Below are 19,377 nucleotides of genomic sequence, written 5' to 3'. Positions count from 1 at the left end.
GTACAATGTGCACAAAAAGGTTCATTTTTATTACTGCAGCTCCTTTGTAATGATGCAAATTTGTTATATAATATAGTATAACAGTACAAACAATATACAATAAAAATACAAACAATACAATACAATAATACAGTTATAAGTTTGAAGTTCAGTAGAGAAGCCTGCTTCATAGCCCAGCTTGTTTATGACTGTCCAAAACACAACATTCGTTGTCTTCAGAAAAACTGAGGTATGAGAACATCATTTACCCTAACTATTCTCTAGAAATTGAGGAAAGTCATGAGTATCCCTGTCTTCTCTCCTATATGTGTGGCCATTCCAAATTCCCTTCTTGAGAAATATCAACATGGGATGGTCCTCATGCCCAAGTCACAGATTCATTGTCCCCACAGAATCTTAGTTCAAACTTTCTTCTAGTACTTTAACAGTTTATTTTTCAAAGTGTCTTTAGATACAAGAGGCACAGACCCACTGCAGGCTAGTATGAGGCTTCATGGTGACACTTGAGATGTTTGATTTAGTTTGCTATGTCATCTTATGACTATCAGCCAGATGAGTCAGAATAGGAACCTTTGAAATTCAATGATACACATAAGGAAACAAAAGAAGTGACTCAAGAGAAAAGACTGAATTTGATAAACCCTGACCCTGAGAAAGAAAAGAATGCATTCCATCTAACATTTACATAGAGTCTTCCATAATTAGCCAATTTAGTAACTGTTTATCTATTAAGAGAAACAAAAACAAGGAAATGACCCTTACCCTGGTAACAGCATCAGGGTATAAAAGAGAGCAGAGAAGAAAGAGACTCACATATTTGAGAAACTCACTCTCTTGGAAATCTACTCAGTACTCTACCTTTGACATCATGGTCAACTCCTGTTGTGGCTCTGTCTGCTCTGAGCAGGGCTGTGATCAAAGTCCCTGCCAGGAGAGCTGTTGCCAGCCAAGCTGCTGCCAGACTACCTGCTGCAGGACCACCTGCTGCCGCCCCAGCTGCTGTGTCTCCAGCTGCTGCAGGCCCAGCTGTCAGACCACCTGCTGCCGCCCAGTCTGTTGCCAGACCACTTGCCGCCCCAGCTGCTGCCGCCCAGTGTGCTGTCAGACCACCTGCCGCCCTAGCTGTGGAGTGTCCAGCTGCTGCCGCCCAGTCTGCTGCCAGACCACCTGCTGTCAGTCCAGCTGCTGCCGCCCAGTGTGCTGTCAGACCACCTGCCGCCCTAGCTGTGGAGTGTCCAGCTGCTGCCGCCCAGTCTGTTGCCAGACTACCTGCCGCCCCAGTTGCGGAGTGTCCAGCTGTTGCCGTCCAGTCTGCTGCCAGACCACTTGCTGCCGTACAACTTCCTGTGGCCCCTCTTGCTGAATTTCCTTTCAAACTACCAACCCTGAGGCAGCCATAATCACAATGATCTAACCTTCTCATCCATGTTAACTTTTCCATGTATTAAATGGCTTCTATTTGTGTTGTCATGACACCAATAAGAAACTGGCAGAAAAGAGTGCTACAATAAATGCCGCTCATATTTCCCAAGGATCTCCCCTCTACATGCTGTCTCAGCTAGGTGCAGCTGATCACATCCCTCAAGTCTTCACTGTCATCCTTCCCTCGGCCTTCACCATTCTGTGTTAGCTTTCTTCAATAAATATTGCCTTATATCAGAAGTATATATATATATGAGTATATCTTTCTTCATTTATTTTAAGAGAGTTTATTTTCTAGTACTCTTCCTTCCAAGGTGAAAAGCTGTTTGGGTCGCTGTGACCAGGAAGGAAACTGGTTTTGCTACTATGTTAGAGGTATGCATAGTCCCACATTTATTGCAGGATTATTCACAATGGCGGGGAAGCAGAATTAGCCTGTGTCTATCAACTGATGCGTGGTCAATAAAACTCTTCATACACAATGGAATGCTGTTTGCCCATAAAATGGGTGGAGTCTTATAATTTGTGACAACGTAGAATTGAAGAGCATTGGAAGATGTTATGATGTAAAATCAGCCAGATACAGAAAGAAGATATACATGATATCTCTCAAAGGTGGTATCTAAAAGAAATCATCTCATAGAAGCTGAGAGTAGAAACGTAGCTCTGAGATGCTGAAGAGAATAGAGAGACAGGTGCAGAATGTCTGGTTAACACACTATAAAACAATGAGATAAAAGAGTCCTAGGGCTGGAGAGATGGCTCAGTGGTTAAGAGCTCTGGTTGCTCTTAGGAGGACCCCAGTTCAATTCCCAGCACCCACATGGCAGCTCACAGCAGGAGAACCAACACCCTCCTGTGGCCTCCATAGGTACCAGGCAAGCAGGTGGCATACTGACCAACATACAGGCAAAACACCACATACATTAAATAAATAAATAGAACTTTAAAAATTAAATAGTTCTAGTGTTTGATTGCATAGGAAAGTGGCTATAGATGATTAATATTTTAAATTTCAAAAATACTTACAACAAAGGATATTGGGTGTTTTCACCAGCAGGAAATGATAAGTATTTGAAGGTGTATAAATATATTAACTCAGATTTAAACAGTGTATAGTGCATACGTGTATAAAACTTCATACAGTACCTCAAAAATATATATGATTTTATATATCAATTAAAAACAGAAAAGAAAACTGATTTTTCACATATAATCTATTATCCACATTATAAAAAGGACTATATTTCAAAATAACATGACCTATGTTTTTTAATTAACAATAATTTTCCTTTCAATTCATAAAATGATAGGCAGGCTCACAGGGCCACTGAACTCTGAGGAGAATAAGACACCCGAAGACCAGTAGCTTCCTACAAGGAGCTCACGGTTTAGTTCTTGAAATAAGGGCTCAGGAATAGAAGGAACAGCCCAAGCAGATGGGATGCACTGGAGAAAACTTCTGTTCTGGAGAAGGGTTATATGGAAGGATTTAAAAATGTTTATAAACAAAGTGAGTTAAAAGCTAGTAAATGCGAGGGAAGTATGCAAGTCACAAACTCATAGGATCAAAAGACAAAGAGAAAGCAGGAGGAGGAGGAAGGGGAGGAGGAGGAAGGGGAGGAGGAGGAGGAGTAGAGGAGGAGGAGAAGGCAGAGGAAGGGAAGGAGAAGGAAGAAGAGAAGGAGGAGAAGGAGGAGGAAGAGGAGGAGGAGGAGGAGGACAGGAGGAGGAGGAGGAGGACGAGGAGGAGGAGGAGGAGGACGAGGAGGAGGAGGAGGAGGAGGAGGAGGAGGAGGAGAGGAGAGGAGGAGAAGGAGAAGGAGAGGAAGGGAAGGAGAAGGAGGAGGAGGAGGAGGACAAGGAGGAGGAGGACAAGGAGGAGGAGGAGGACAAGGAGGAGGAGGAGGGGGGAGGAGGAGGAGGAGGAGGTGGTAGTGGCTGCAGCCAAGGATTGTTCACATTCTTATGATGAAAGGAGAAAAGTGAGCCAACAGACCAGCAGTCCTGGGACAAATACAGCAGCAAATGGACTGCTTCCCACTCTCCAGTCACCTTCACTCCAGTAATGACACTGGGTTAAGTGAGTCATGAGTAGGCAAGGATGTTCTCAGCTAGAGGTGGGCTGTGTGGATAACTCCAGGAGGGACTAGAAGGAAGAGTTTAGATAGCAGGCAAGGAAAAAGTTGCACAAAAGGGGCCAGCAAGATGGCTCCAAGGGCAAAGGTACTTGCTGCCAAAACTGGGACCCACATGGTGGAAGGGAGGAAGAAGGGAACGGACTCCCTCAAGCTGTCCTCTGACCTCCACACACATGCAATGGCACACAGGTGCACTCTCTACATAGACACTCGTGCACACAAACAAATAAAACATAATCAAACACAATTTAAAAGTTGCAAGAAGGGAAGACTTAGGTTGTGTTTGAAAGTTGTGCTCTGAGTGTGTGCTTTTGGGATAATTTTAGATCCAGCAAAATCCTTTCAAACTCGGGTGGATTTGATCCTATCCTGGGGAACAAAACAGAATGCCCTTTGAAGCTACTTCGCTGGCTTTACTTGTTGTGTCTGTAGCCACATCTACTGGAAAACAGATACTTGATCAAAATAAAGTCAATAGAATAGTTGTCTTAAGGGGAAGAGCAGTATAATGCTAAGATATTCTAGAATGGGAAGACTTATTCTTCTGGCAATGAGAGAAATCATGGAGGATCAAAAGCGAGAGCTAGCAATGTGGTAGGCAGCCACGCGGGCATTTAGAGCTAAAGGGCAGCCAATGGAAAGCTATTTAGAATGGGAAGCAATGCGCCTCATGGCAAGGGCAATGGGGAGTTGAGGCTAAAAGGGCTGTTGAATTTCTGCCTCAGAGATGTTTGATTATCACAGTAATGAACTTGTCACTGTCAGTGTTTGTCTGTGATAGGTAAAGCCCATTGTCAGGCCAACCCCTCTTTCATCTTCCTGAGAAGATGGGGCATTAGTCAGAACATATTAATTTTTTTTTTTGAGACAAGGTTTCTCTGTGTAGCTCTGGCTGTTCTGTAACTCGCTCTGTAGATAAGGCTGGACTTTAAGTCAGAGATCTGCTTGCTTCTGCTTCCCAATTTCTGGCATTAAAGGTGCGCACCGCCACTACTGGGCTAGAACATACACTTACTGGGAACATCGAATCGCTGTTGCTGTGTGTCCAGCTGTTACTGCTCCAGCTACTGTGTCCAGCTGTTGCTGTCCTAGCTACTGTGTGTCCAGCTATGCCACTCCAGCTGCTGTGTGTCCAGTTGTTGCTGCCCCAGTTGCTATGTGTCCAGCTGTTGCTGCCCCAGGTACTGTGTGTCTAGCTATGCCACTCCAGCTGCTGTGTGTGTCTAGCTATGCTGCCCCAGCTGCTGTGTGTCCAGCTGCTATAAATCTAGCTGCTGCAACCTGTCTTTTGCCAGACCACCAGTTGTCACCCACTCTCCTGTGCATCATCCTGTTGAATTTCGTCTCTGACCACTACTCTCAGGCCAACTAACATGTTGCCTGAGTATCAGACTTCTTCATTTCCTTTGTCTACTGCACTTGACTTTGTTCTGACCTATTACCTGCTACCATGTGCATTCACCCATGGATCATGATATCAAGCAACTACTTAAAAACATTTTTAAGTCAATGCCACATGGAACTATCATGTCTATGGCCATGGCATTCTGTCAGATGACCTGATGTGTCACACTAGTTCACTACAGCAGGCTTCTGCTATTGCACATAACTTGCCTTTTATATGGAATGCTTTGTTATAGGTTGTGTTCCTGTAAATGCTTTATGGGTATCATAAACATTTGTAAACTTTATTTTTAGCATTTATTTTTTTCATTTGAGAAAAATGTTTGCCTTTCTGTGGTCCAAATAAAGAAAATAAAATTTTTATATGTCCATTAAATTCTACTGCAAAGAAAATTGCCAAATCATTAGTTGGGTTTTTTCCCCCAAGCCAGATTTCTCATTTTACTTTCAAGCTTATTTTAAAAAATCCAGTAACTTCTTTCTCACTGGTTTTTGACTATGGACTGACCAACAATCTTGGGCTGTGGCAAGAGCATATGTTGCCTGAAACCAATTCCTATCCTCTTTAGATAATTCACTGTGCAATCTGGGATCTGAACTTTAAAGGAAGATCTATGCCAGGCAGACTATGGCAGTAATATTGATGTGAAAAGCATTCTATGAGAGAAGTGTAATGTACAATGTTGATTCACAGAAATAAAATCACTCAAGTCTAAAATGTCCAGCTTACAAACGCATGAGCCACAAAAAATCAAAACAAACTGGATGGGGGCTAGATGTTCATAATCTTATGAAAGGAACTAGTAACATAGTGGTACTTTCAAAGAGAAGGGATGGGAAATCCCGGCATTCATGATGATAGGAAGCAAACTGGGCAACCGTGAGAACAAAGTAAGCCAGAAATGCAAATAATGCATGATCTCATTTATACGTCATTAAATAGTCAAACTCCAGAAGCAGACAGAGTAAAATGAGGAGACGTGGGAAGTGGGGAGGTGTTCATCAAAGCATATAAAGTTTGAGTTACGTGTGATGAGTAAGTTAATGGAAAAGCAACAATAACTATGGTTACCAGACCTGCATCACAAGGCTCAAGTCTGATAAAGCAGTAGATCCCAAACACTCTCAGCGCAAGATGCTAATAACTCATGGGATGTGGTGAAGATCTCAACTGGTTTGTTATAATAATTTTATTGTGTATACATCTACCAAAATATCACATACACTTTTGACATATACAATTTTATTTCTTCATCATTCCCTGGAAAGTATACAGAATAAAGACTGTTTATAATTGATATACGCACTGTTATAACACATAACAGGCTGCTGTGGTGCTAGGGTGCTTTGAGGGAGGGCTGGTGTGGGCAGCATCAGAAGGTTTCATGGAGGAGAGACTTATTACAAGTCATAAAGAACAAGCAGTGTGGCAGCAGTCTTGCACAGTGTCTGCATCAAAGCCAGAGACTTCAGAGTGTCATTCCTTCTGTTGACTACAGCAGTTCTGTAGGGATCTAATCAGTCAGTGGAGGCATTCCAAGGCCATTATACACAATCATGTGCCTGTTCTCACGGACCTGAGTTCATAAACCAGAACTGTGGTTTACTGGGCTCTGATAGGCTCCATCTCCATTCCTGCTGAAACCTGTAGGTTGATGTCATTATGCTGGTGAGGCCTGTCATTGGATAAGAAGGAAGGATGGGCGGGAGTAAAGTGTAAGAGGAGGAGAAGACGTGAGAGAGAGGAGGAGCAGCTGAGAGAGACCATGGCAGCGGATGTTAAGATTTCTCTCTGCACATCTACAGGTTGTTATGACTATTCTTAAGGGACAAACGTGTACAGGGCTTTGTAGGTCTAGATGAGAAAACTATATCTTATTTAGGGGGGCATTTATATCTTATCAATTGGATCAAAGGTTATTGTGTTGTGTGTTCTTTCATGTGATGATTTAATTGAGTTCAAGACAGTGTGTGGTGGCGGGACATGGAATTGGGATGTATATGTCTGGCATGGTGGCAACCTGCCTTGGGAACTTGATAGGTAGAGAGATTGTTGCCAGGTTCAGATAGTAGCCATTGGCAGTGTGATATGGGATGGAGCTTAGTGGTGAGACACTTTGTTGACTGAGATGAAAATATCCCACAGATGCCATGTGACCCTACGGTACCGGCAGGTTAAAAGAAACCTTTTTTAATTTTACTGCAACAGAAACCTGTTAAATGTTAAAGATTGTGGTCAGTGGCTCATTTCACTCTCATGAAAGTAATTGAATCCTAAGAGTCTTCTACATTCCTGGGAAATGTATGTTGAGACAATATTCCCTGACTTGACTGGTATGTTACCTTATAATCAAGAAGAATTATGTCTCTGCCACCCCTCTTGGGGTGTGTTTTTGTGTGGGTGTTAATATAAAAAAATCACCTGTACTTTAAAGTGCATAGAGTAGCTGTGTGAGAGTGGTTTTCCAAGACTGGATAACAAATTCAAAGAGCTAATAGATATAAGAAAGGAAGTTATTATTTTATGAACTTGATATTAAAAAGATGTATATCAAGAAGAAAATTAAAATCATGAAGAAGATTGATCATAGTCAGGGCAGTGATAGTAGGGTTGATGACAGTGTGTCGAATCCTGTTGATTTGTATGTGTGAAGATCATTTAAACTGATGACATCTTTGGAGGACCATGTGGCAACAATCATAAAGACAAAAAAGGCAAAACTGTAACCAAATATTTAGGTGTGGTGTGTATGCCTGCAGTCTTTGCACTCAAGAGGCTAAAGCAGAAGGACCCAAGTTTAAGGCCAGACTAGACCATAAGACCAACCAGCCAGCCAGCCAGCCAGCCAGCCAACCAACCAACCAACCATCCAATCAACTAACCAGTCAGCCAGAGGGCCAACCAACCAACCAACCAACCAACCAACCAACCAACCAACCAACCTCTACCTAATAATCCCACTTTAGCTTTCTAAAGGTTTCTGTTTCCTTCTGCTTTCCTCTTTTGTGTCTGTTTGCCTTTTGCTTTTATCTGTTGCTTTTGTTTATTTTTTCAGATATGTTTTTTCTGTGTCATCCAGGCTGGTCTCAACCAGTCTGGTTTCCTTAGGACAGAAAGACTTAGAGTGCTTCGCAACTTTTGCTCTTGTTCAATTCTGTCTCATTCTTAGTAGTTCCCTGGGAAAATCAAGCGTGTCAAGTACAAGATGTGAGGCAGAGTCTTTGTCACTCAAGAAGCTGGAAAGTTGGCTTGCTCGCTCCCTATATGGTCTACTTCCCTGAGTCCTCAAGGACAAGCAGGGAGCTGGCTTTTTATCTTGAACTTACTCAGTACAAAGCTGGGTATAGCATCTGTGGCACCTCTACTCTCTCTTAGTGCTGACTCCTATGACAGGATTGTTAATCTTTTACAGAAGTACTGAATACCCCCCCATCAGCAGTCAGAAGCTGACAGATTAGCTGGGGGTGGTATTTATTGCTAGGGAAAGCCTGAGCAAGGGGTTGTGGGAAATGCCTATCCACCTACTGCTTAGACTCTCAAAGTTGTGGTAATTATCAACCACATCAGTCCAAAGGCTAAAAGGCTGATTAAAATCCTGACATATGGAGAACAACTGGGGAATTTGGGACGTTAGACCTAATATGAAGCTAAGACCATTCCAGAAAGCAATGGGAGCTGGGTACTTTTGTCTGCTAGGTGTGCATCGAGCTACAGAAATAAACACTGCTCCTAAACCTCCTTGAAATTGCCCCTTTGATCCCTATGGTCCCTGAGGACTCTTGTATTTAGGAGTTAGTCCCTTTGATGGGAGCTATAAAAGTTGGAGTGCTTGATGTGTGGTCAAACTCCTTTCAGGGAGAGGCTGTAGTCTTGGTTTCGTGGGGGTAGGGAGCAGGCCCATAAGTCCTACTAATTACATGTACTGCTGGTTCCCACATGGAAGCTAGTTAAAGGCTTGACTCTGGGGCATCAGCTCTGAGAGTATACAGTCAACCCCTTCATGGGGAAGCTGCGTTGAGGGTGGGGTGTCAGTGGATTGCAGCTGCAAGTGCTTACCTGAATGTTTAAGCCATCTCATTGTCCTAGAAGATTGATAAATACCAACCCAGTCCTTCCCAGGGTTGGATGACTTAGGAGCCGGTGCCTCTGTGAGAGCTATAAATATTGAGGAATTCAACTGGTAGACCCACTCCTGGGGACGGAGATGCTTGTACAAGACCCATACAATATCATGCCAATCAACAACATTCCAGCATGGAGTAGGGAGGGGCACTTGAACCCCTGACTCCTAGGCGAGGAGTTATGGTAGCTGTGGGAGACTCAGTTTTCTTGAAGAGTATGACTCCTTGTAGATCAACCATGTTCCAGTGGACAGAGCCTCACACCCAGAAGTATGTGGGCAGTACAAATGAACTCGGTGGGTTAAAGAATGAGGACCTGAGGTTAGGATGATCGAGGTGGATCTGGAGCAGTTATGGGTAGAGTGGGAGATGAATATGGTCACAATTCATTGTATACATGTGCATATTCTCAAAGCATCATTAAAAATATTGTATTAAAGATGTTTCCCTGAGATCTTTCTAAGTGTCTGTCCCCATGACTCCTGGATCAATCCATTCCCTTTGTGCTTCTTACTTTACATCTTTACATTGTATAGTTGCTACAATACATTAATTGTATGTTCTATGCTCTAATCTTCTCCTTGGGTGTAGAAACTCTAGTTATGCACTGGGACATCACAGGAAAAAAAAAGAGACACAGTTTCTAGTCTCTTCCCCAGACTCTCCAAGTCAGCCCTTCTGTTTGAGACTCTCTCTACCTTGTACTCCTCTGGTTTGCAGCAAGCTCCCCAACCCCCCACACAAGGCACTGCTTTCCAGTCTTCCGGCAGGCTCAAGATGGGTATAACTTAGGAGAATGCTCTCTCCCGAAATGCATCAGTGGAGATCAGAATTTTATGGCAAGAGCAAGATTCAAAATATTTACAGAACAGTAATTTAAGATCATCAGAACAGACATCAGACTTAACTCTGGAACCCACTCAGCCTTGAAATCCCCTGTGTTATTCTTACTGGGTTACAGAGATGTGGTGTTGAAGATGACTCCTATTTGAGTCAGTGGCTGCTTGCCTAACAGACTTCTTCAGCATCTCAACTGGTATGTCTGAACTGGTACCCCTCAGGCTGACCATCAGGCTGGCCTGGAATGCTCAAACCCATATAAGGTCATGGCAAAGATGTGATTACCTAGTAAGACATGATAACATTTTCTGGTTTATAAAGAAAAGAGTAGTCTTGTAAAAAAATTGAGAAGAATAGCAATCAGATGAAAGTTAAGATTCTTTAATAGAGTAAAATGAAACAATAGTTTCACTGTAAGAAACATTAAAATGTATAATATTTTATAATTTATATATAACATATAATTTAATATATAATATGCTAAATTAATACATATATTTACTTTATATATACTTGTATATAACTAGAAACTTATATACATAATATAAGTAAATAAAATAATAATTTAAATATGTATTATCTAATAAGAATATAAAAATTATAATTTATAGTGATATTCAAATTGTTTCTTATAAGAAACTATTATTAATTATTTTGTAACTAATAACACCTATATCAATATCTCCCTATGCATGTTCAAAACAACCTTGTTCTAGTACATTTTCTATTTTATAAAAATATAGATATAATTCATGTCAATGTCAATGTAAATGTTCTTAGTAATATAAGCCTTATTACTGACTCCAACATTGATTCCAATGTTCTCTCCAAAAAATGACTTTTAAAAATTGATTCTTTGAAAATTTCATGCGTGTGTACAACGTATCTTCATCTCCCTCCCTCTAACTTCACTTGACTCCCAACAAGTCACCACTGTGTCCAGATGGAACTGCTTGCATACTCATGGGTGTAGGATCACTCAGTAGAGCATGGGCAATGTAGTAATGGTCACCACCCCCAACGAAAAGTGATTCTAGTGCTTTATCTGTGGGTGGGGAGCATCAGGAGCACCTTTGTGAGCAGGCATCAAGAGTTGGAACATCTAAGCTCCACCATCCTGCTCCAAGGTTCAAGGAACACCACGAAAAAGTAGACAGACAGAATGAATTACCTGAAGGATGCAGGGTAACTCTGCGAAATGCCAGCCTCTGGACATGGCCTGAAATAGCAGAAACAGCTGTGCTTAATAACACAAAATGTTCACAGTCCTGTACAAGGCCTATGCAAACCCCAGCCTCTTAGAAACACTGACTTTTTAAAAACAGAAAACCTATGAGCCTCCTCATGTCCAGGAAGAAGAGTGGGAATAGTTTGAGTGTCCTGGGGTTCCTTCTGTTGTTGCTCACTGACTATTTTGGGTTACAACTGACTACACTGCACACATTTTAGCCTGCCTTTCAGTGCCTTTGAGATTTCAGGCTATCTTACTAGACCTATTAGGTCTCTTTTCCTTAAAGAATGCTCAAACTATTGTAGGTGTGGTGTGAGCCCCAGTCAGAGAAGAGAAACAGCTGGACTGCTGCATGTCATCCTTCATGGACCCGCCCTCCAAGGGAGAAGCTGAAGGATTTTAAATGTGCACAAAGAGCACAAGGAAAGGAAGACAAAATGATTCAGGAGGAAGAGTGGATGGAGCAGCATCAACACACTTAGTTTGGGATGCTTAGTCAGTACCTGAACCATGATGATCGTGCTGAGTGTGTATCAAGAAGTCGATGGAATGAGCCTCAATCCATCAGGAAAACAAGATAGTGTCTTCCATCAAATGTAGAAAACGCAATCGCCCCATCTGATGATCACTTGCATAGTATGGTTAATAACAAAAAGGAAGGGTGCTTCTAGCAGGGTACAAAAGGGGATCCAGGGCATGGAGATGTCCAGACTCAAGTCATACATTCATTTGGAAATCTATCACCAAATACCACCTCAGCTACCATGGTTAGGTCCTGTGGGGACCCTGTCTTCTCTGAGCCGGGATGTGGCCAAGGCTGCAGCTGTTGTGTGTCCAGCTGCTGCAGTGTTGCCAGTGTTGCCAGCCCACCTACTGCTGCCCCAGCTGCTGCCCCAGCTGCTGCTGCTCCTGCTGTGGTAGTTCCAGCTATTGTGGATCTAGCTGCTACTGACTCAGGTGTTGCATTTCCAGCTGCTGCCACCCCACCTGTTGCATTTCTAGTTACTGCAGGCCTTCATGTTGCCAACCCACCTGCTGTGTTTCCAGCTGTTGCAAACCTAGCTGTCGCAGGCCCACCTGCTGCTGCTCCAGCTGCTATGGTGGTTCTTGTTGCGGAGTGTCCTGGCATGGATCAGTTTTCTCTATGCCTTTCAGCCTATGCATTTATTCAACAGGACATGTGACACACTGATGCTATGAACATGTAGATTTATGGAATGATTTGGAAAATCCCAGGGTCTGTTAGTAGTTATTCTCTTGCCACAACATATCTCCATACTGATTTCCATAGGGGCTGAACCAATCTATGTTCCTCACCAGCAATATCTAAGGCTTTCCTTTCCCTGTGTTTTCACTAGCACTTATTGTTAGTGTACTTTCTATTCCTTTTGCCTGTCTGCCAGTCTTTCTTTCTCTTTTCCTTCCTCCCTCCTTCTCTCCTCCCCTCCCAAACACCCATTCCTTCCTTTCTTCTCCTCCTTTCTTTTGTGCAGGAAGCTCATCCCAAACCTTGTGCACACCAGGCTGTCATTCTACCTCTGAGCTGTACCTTCCTTCAATCCTATTTTATTTTCTCTGTGCCAATTATTCTAACTGGAATGTGGAATCTTTGTGTAACATTTTTTCACAATGTTTATTGACAATTTGTACTTGAACTTTTATTCTGTCTTTTTCCTCCGCCTATGACACAGAGGAACATGTCATCAGAGGGAGCCTTGGACCTGAAAAATTAAATTGGTTATTGTAAATAAGATTTTTAGTCAAACTTGAATTTAGTTTCACAGAAAAGGGAGTCTTTCATCTGAGAAAGTATTGCTATCCCAAAAGGATTGATGTCCCGATTATGTAATGAACTAAAAATGCATGCCATTGAAAGAATAAATGATCCAATCAGAAAGGGACAAATGAACTGAACAGACACATTTTCAAAGAAGTACAAATGGCTGACTAAATAGGTATTTAAAGTACACATCTCTATTCATCAGAGAAATGCAAATAAAGACTATGCTAAGGTTCCACACCCCAGTAAGAATGGCCACCATGAAGAAAACAAGCAGAGGATGCTGGTGACGATGTGGGGAGAAGAGGGCCCTTTACTCTAGCTGAGAGGTAAATGAGTGGGGCCATTACAGAAATCAGTATACTGGATTTACCAAGAACCAAAAATAGAAACCATATAATCCTGTTCAATTACTCCAGTACTTATCTGAACAAAACTGAATCAGAGCACAAAAGAGGTATCTGCATATGCATAAGTCAAGCTGTTCTCATTGGCCGATATAATGAAATCAACCTAGATGCCTATAACAGGTAAATGAGTAAGGAAATTATGGTATATATACAGTGGATTTTATTCAACCAAAAAAGTCATATACATATGTATACTTGGATATGGACAAATATAGAACACTGTAGGGGTTCATTCTTTCTTTAAAAAATGTTTTCAGTGTTCCCTAATTATACTCTAACCACATTAACCCTGCATTACTCTTTTTTATCCCACTCATTTCTGGATTGGTTACTTTTCTCTCCCCAAATAATCCTCCTTCTAGATACAGGGTATTTGTGTGTGTGTGTGCATGCATGTGTGTGTGTGTGTGTGTGTGTGCACATGTGCATGTGCATGTGAGTGCATGCATGTGCATATGCATGTGCATGCTTGTGTATGTGTGCATGTGTGTGTGTGCAAGCCTGTGTGTGTAGATATAACATACGTAGATCTATACTCTAAACTCAGCATATGCCAAGCAAGCACCCTATACCACTGAGCTAGACTCTGCATGTGATAGAAAACACGTGATATCTATCTTTCTGAATCTGGCATTTGGCTGGAGAAATAGAACTGCTACACAGAAAAAAACATGTTGAAACTGTGCTTGGCTCCTGGAAGGAAGAGAACTAAAGCCTCAACCACATGGTAAGCCAGTGTGAGGGTTAGCCTTGGCTGTCAACTTGATGCACCTTGGGAGACAGAACCTCAGCTGATGAATTGCCTCCAGTGGATTGGGCTGTGGGTTTGTCTGTGTGGTGTGTGCTTAACCGTTGATTAATGTGAGAAGCCATTGTGGGCTGGGCCACCCCTCAGTAACTGGTCTTAGGAGATATAAGAAAGGTAGTTGAATATGGGCGCAGAAGCAAGTCCATGAGTAATAGTCCTCTTTGGTTTCTTCGTGAGATTTTGCTTTGAGATCCTGCCTTTGATGATGGACTGTCCCCCTGTAAACTAAAATAAACTTTTGCCTCTTAATGCTGGTTTTGGTTGTGGAGTTTATCATAGCCACAGAAAGCAAACTAGATCAACCACTCATCTCTGAGGCATTCTGCCTGGCTGTCCTAACCCCAAGGTTAATAAGCCCATGGTTCTTCCAATCCTAAATCCAAATGTGGGGATTAAGTGTGACAGTGACTTCTCCTGCATGTCAGGCCAGCACTGGAGAGAGAATCTGTCACTCCCCATACCTTAGAGTGTCATCAGCCACGGTCCTGGGTGGGGACTATTTGAGATTAAGCTACTCTGGGGACCTATGAAGAAGGAACTTTCACAAGTCAGAGAGCCTGAGGAGGCTCTGCTCCAGTGTCTAGGTGGGAAATGGACACAATAGACAGCCATATAAAGAGACAAGGTCGGATGTGGGCATGATGAGAAGTTTAGGCAGCTGAGGAGTTGGTGGTTGGCAACATGGATGAAAATTTTAAGCAGGTCATTGAGATTTAGGTGGGGGAAACCAAACAGAAATGCTGGAAATAGTTCTGATCTTCACTGAGTCATGGGTAGCCACTGGTCATCAGGGCTGCTTGAGGACCATTGTTTCTCTAAAACACAAGAGCTGCTATGGATATTAGACCGGCTAGTGTAATGTGGTCACAGGGTCTTTTCTCCACCACAACTGGGAGAGTTCTTCTCCTCCCTCTTACAACAAAAGAAAAAGTACATGTCTTTTCTCAGAATGGTGTCACCAGAGCTACACTCTTTAGAGTCAGTACATAATGCAGGCTCAGGAGACCAGACACGTCTTGTAAAGAGGTCTGATCAGCAGCCCAGGTCATTACCCTAGCTATATAGACCTAGCAATAAGGATCATGAATGGAGCAGAAATAGACTGAGCACCAGAGAGTCTTGTTGGAGCATTGTGATTCAATTAGGCTTCTTAAGTGCTGGGGGTGGAGGGGTGGGGCGGAGGGAATCTCAAAATCATCTCATCTCCATCTGGTTCTTGAATCTTCCCTAGCATCACCACCTCATCCTTAAGTCCCTCTACTGAATGCCACCGGGCAACCCATTCCACAAGCCAACCTCACAGGGTGAGTCCCATGCTGTTCTCTGAGATGCCCACTTACCTCTATCAACATCTCACAGTCTTTTGGAGCAGTTCCCTCACACAGAGTTGTTTCTCTTCTACTCTAGTATCTCTTCACGGGGCCCAGGTCCCTGAGTTTTCCCATTTGTTGCACATTAGTCCCATTGTTTTTTTATCACATTTACTTTAATCTCCATATACCGCATTCATTTCCATTGTTCTGCTTTGTAGAACCAAGACATTTTGCAGGTAGGCTTTGACTGCTCAGAGAAGAGAATTATGTCTTCTGCATAGAAAATACCACACAATGCATAAATGTTTGTGCCTAAGAGCTTTAAGGTTTCAGGGTTTAATGTCTGCAGATGGCTGGCAGTGGGAACTCACCCGGAACTTAGTATAGTTACAGTTGGTTATTATAAGTCACAGCAATATCTTAGAAAGGTACAGTGGTTACTTCTACACCACTAGGTCTCAGCCCTTCTTATTCTCTTCCATGGTTCTTTTTGTGTAGCTCCAGGTAGCCACAAGTTGATGATGTAGCCTAGGTTGCCCTCACACTCATGAACCTGCTGAGAGTGCAGGTATGCGCTATGATGCCCAGTGTGAACCCATCTTCTCTTAAGTCCAAGAGTAACATGCTAATTTGTCCTACATATTAGACTTGGTTGAAAGTTGATGAGGTTGGGTACAATCTTAGGGATTATAGGTTATGTTTGGCCAAAGGGTAACATCAGGTCTCATTATTGTATCTGAAAACAGCGTTGTATTTCCCATGAGAAAGTCTAAATACTGAATCCCAGATGACAGGGCATACTTCGGTGCCCTGCTTCTCATGTTCAAACTTTCTTTTGACAATTTTACCAGTAGTAAATGGGCAATCAAGACTGCCACGAATTTACTCCTCTGGGTAACCAGAAACAATTATATGCAAGAAGAATCATTGTTATACGAGGATAGACAGGCTATGTCATGTGAACAGAGGCTGAAATGTATAATATCAAGAGGTAAATTGTCATGTGACAGTGCCCTTTGATGATGTCAAGTCAGAAAGGTAATTCGGAGGTGCTGTCAGAGGAATTCTAACACATCAGGAAGAGACATTGTGTTTCCTACCCAGCCTGAAAATGTAACCAGGAAAACAATCTTGTTTAATTTTTTAATCACATATTATTTATCAACATAAACAATAACAAGGAAAGAATGTTGCATATGAGGACACTAGCCCCACAGCAGGGTATAAAAGGGGATGTGGGCAGGGAGACTCCCACTTCCAAACCTTTCAACCCATCTTTTTGTAAACCCATCCAGAACCTCCATCTCCAACACCATGGTCAGCTCCTGTTGTGGCTCTGTCTGCTCTGAGGAAGGCTGTGGCCAAGGCTGCTGCCAGCCTAGCTGCTGCCAGACCACCTGTTGCCAGACCACCTGTTGCAAGCCCACTTGTTGCCACCCCAGCTGTTGTGTGTCCAACTGCTGCAGACCCCAATGCTGCCAGTCAGTATGCTGCCAGCCCACCTGCTGCCGCCCCAGCTGCTGCATCTCCAGCTGCTGTCGCCCCAGCTGCTGCAGGCCCAGCTGTTGTGTGTCCAGCTGCTGCAGGCCCAGCTGTTGTGTGTCCAGCTGCTGCAGGCCCAGCTGTTGTGTGTCCAGCTGCTGCAGGCCCAGCTGCTGTGTGTCTAGCTGCTGCAGGCCCAGCTGCTGTGTGTCTAGCTGTTGCAGGCCCAGCTGCTGCAGGCCCAGTTGCTGTTTGTCTAGCTGCTGCAGGCCCTGTTGCTGTGTGTCTAGCTGTTGCAGGCCCAGCTGCTGCATTTCTAGCTGCTGCCGTCCCTCCTGTTGTGTGTCCAGCTGCTGCCAGAGCACCTGTTGTCGCCCAGGTTGCTCTAGTTGTTCTTGTTGCTAAGGATTCTCACCACAGTCTTCTGTTCTTCCCCAACCAACATTTCGTATATAGAGCACCTGTGAGCTGGTTCCTAAGACACCAGATGTAAACCCTTAATTCTGGCTGACTAATATGCTGTTTTTGCCTACAAATACACCCTACCTATCACTCATACTCTCTCTTTCCTGTATGAACGCAACTTTGAATTTCTTTTAGATTCCTTAAAACTATTATGTGACCCCGTGGAAAATACTTGCTATCAGCCATATTTCTTAAAATGGTGTTATTCCTACCACTTAAATAAATGCAGATTTGCAGCCATAGAAATATAAAGGCATTTTGTTCTTTTTTCCCTTTCTGTTGTCATGTACCAGCTTTTCTGTAGGCCATCTCTAAAAACAAGAAGGCCATAGGAGGCAGTAGCATGCACGCCAGCTCCATCTGAAAGCATAAATATGGATGCTTAGATCCAGTACCTAGATGCCTGCTGCAGACAGCCTCTTGCAAAGACCAGGCTTCAAGCAGCAGAGCTCAAACAACTGTGCTCCTTCATGTACTCAAGGGGATATCAGTTGGCATCATGCTGAAGATGCCTGTATTGAAGCGGCTGCCACAACAAGAAGTGTGCGCTTTGCCGTGTTTAGTAAAAGCAGAACCTTAAACAGGAACTTTATGGGAAAACATTAACAAGAAAAGGCTCTCCAAAGGAACCTGGAAAAAATTTCCAGGAACTAGATTATGATAGTAGAAACACACGGTGCCTTCTATAAATGCTAACCCACCTGGCGTCATTTGACAGGATGGTTATAGAATGCAAGCAGGACTACAGCCCTCCCTTTCTTAGAGGCAAAGTCTGGCCCCTTCTTTGCACAGTTACTCAGTCATCACCATCTGTGCCACTTGGCATGAGAGGCGAGGTGTAGACGTGTGTAGCAAAAGGAGCATATTTGCATAAAAACAATTACTCCGGAGAACACAGCACAAAACAAATGAGCAGTGTGAGCCTCCTGCATGTGTGCTCACACTTGTTTAAGGTTGAGGACCATTAAGATAAACGGTAGACCACCATTGAGTAGAACATCCTATACCCAGCTGTGCACCTCTGTCTTCCAGTTACTCCAACCCATTAGTCAGAATCAGAAGAGAAAGTTAGGGTAGGTATATCACATGCCTGCTTTAGAAAGCTACCCATAAGTTCTGAGTACTATATTTTTATTTAACTCCAGATGTTATTCTTGGTCATTTACACTTAGCACTCCAACTAAAATGGCCAGTACTGCTCCTTGGGTATCATTGCTCAGAGATGCCCTGTGTTGATCAGGGTCCCTACTTCACCATGGTAGTGCAGCCAGTCTCCGTGAGTCAGTATCGGACATTCAGAAGCTCCTTGTCCTTGTAGGCCATATTGTTCCAAAGGGCAGGAAATTCAAGGGCTCTTGAGGTTATGACAGTGAATTTATGTTTCTCTCTTGTCTCCTCTTACCTTGATGTCTTTGGGGCTCTATTTGCATTCTATACTAGATACTGTTAATCTTACTTCCACCAAGATTGCTTTCAGTTTTTTAATGACTCTTTGTGAATGTCACATCATGCACCCCATCTCCCTATCCCCTCATATCCATCCTTCACTCTTGCAACCTTCCCCACAAAATATAAGAGAGAGAGAGAAAGAGAGAGAATCTCACGTTGGAATCTGTAGTATGCCACAGGGTGTCTCACACTATATCCCTCTGTTCATAAATCTTCACTTGCGAATGTTCATTGCAATGTGTCAATGGTGGTCTGGTTTGAAGTTTCTGGCTTCTGTGACATCATCAGTACTGAAACCTCACTTGATCACCTCCTGGTTATTCTGTTGTTGCCCTGTGTCATGGAGATCCTGAAGCTTTGGACAGCAGGATTGGCCCTTTCTTGCATCCCAACCTACCCTTAGCAGATTATATAGATTTTGGGGTGGGTCAGTTCAGAGCTCTGGATCTCAGCCTTGGTGGTAGCTGGGCTGGTCAGTGCACTGACTCTCCCTTATCTGCACCACTAGGT

The 19,377-nt window shown here is 43.1% G+C and overlaps 2 protein-coding genes across 2 annotated transcripts; both read left to right on the top strand.

Moving 5' to 3' along the window:
• Positions 1–868: 868 nt before the first annotated feature.
• On the top strand, positions 869–1,363 carry LOC116910078 (keratin-associated protein 4-1-like). The gene has a single exon (XM_032913894.1). It carries the CDS (start codon positions 869–871, stop codon positions 1,361–1,363), a length of 495 nt encoding a protein of 164 aa, XP_032769785.1.
• Positions 1,364–16,785: 15,422 nt separating this feature from the next.
• On the top strand, positions 16,786–17,358 carry LOC116910077 (keratin-associated protein 4-3-like). Its single transcript, XM_032913893.1, has one exon. It carries the CDS (start codon positions 16,786–16,788, stop codon positions 17,356–17,358), a length of 573 nt encoding a protein of 190 aa, XP_032769784.1.
• Positions 17,359–19,377: the final 2,019 nt, after the last annotated feature.

The sequence above is a fragment of the Rattus rattus genome, chromosome 9 (genome assembly GCF_011064425.1).
Source record: "Rattus rattus isolate New Zealand chromosome 9, Rrattus_CSIRO_v1, whole genome shotgun sequence".
Taxonomy (NCBI): domain Eukaryota; kingdom Metazoa; phylum Chordata; class Mammalia; order Rodentia; family Muridae; genus Rattus; species Rattus rattus.
The sequence above is the reverse complement of the archived record's forward strand: the minus strand, read 5'-3'. Positions and strand labels throughout refer to the sequence as shown.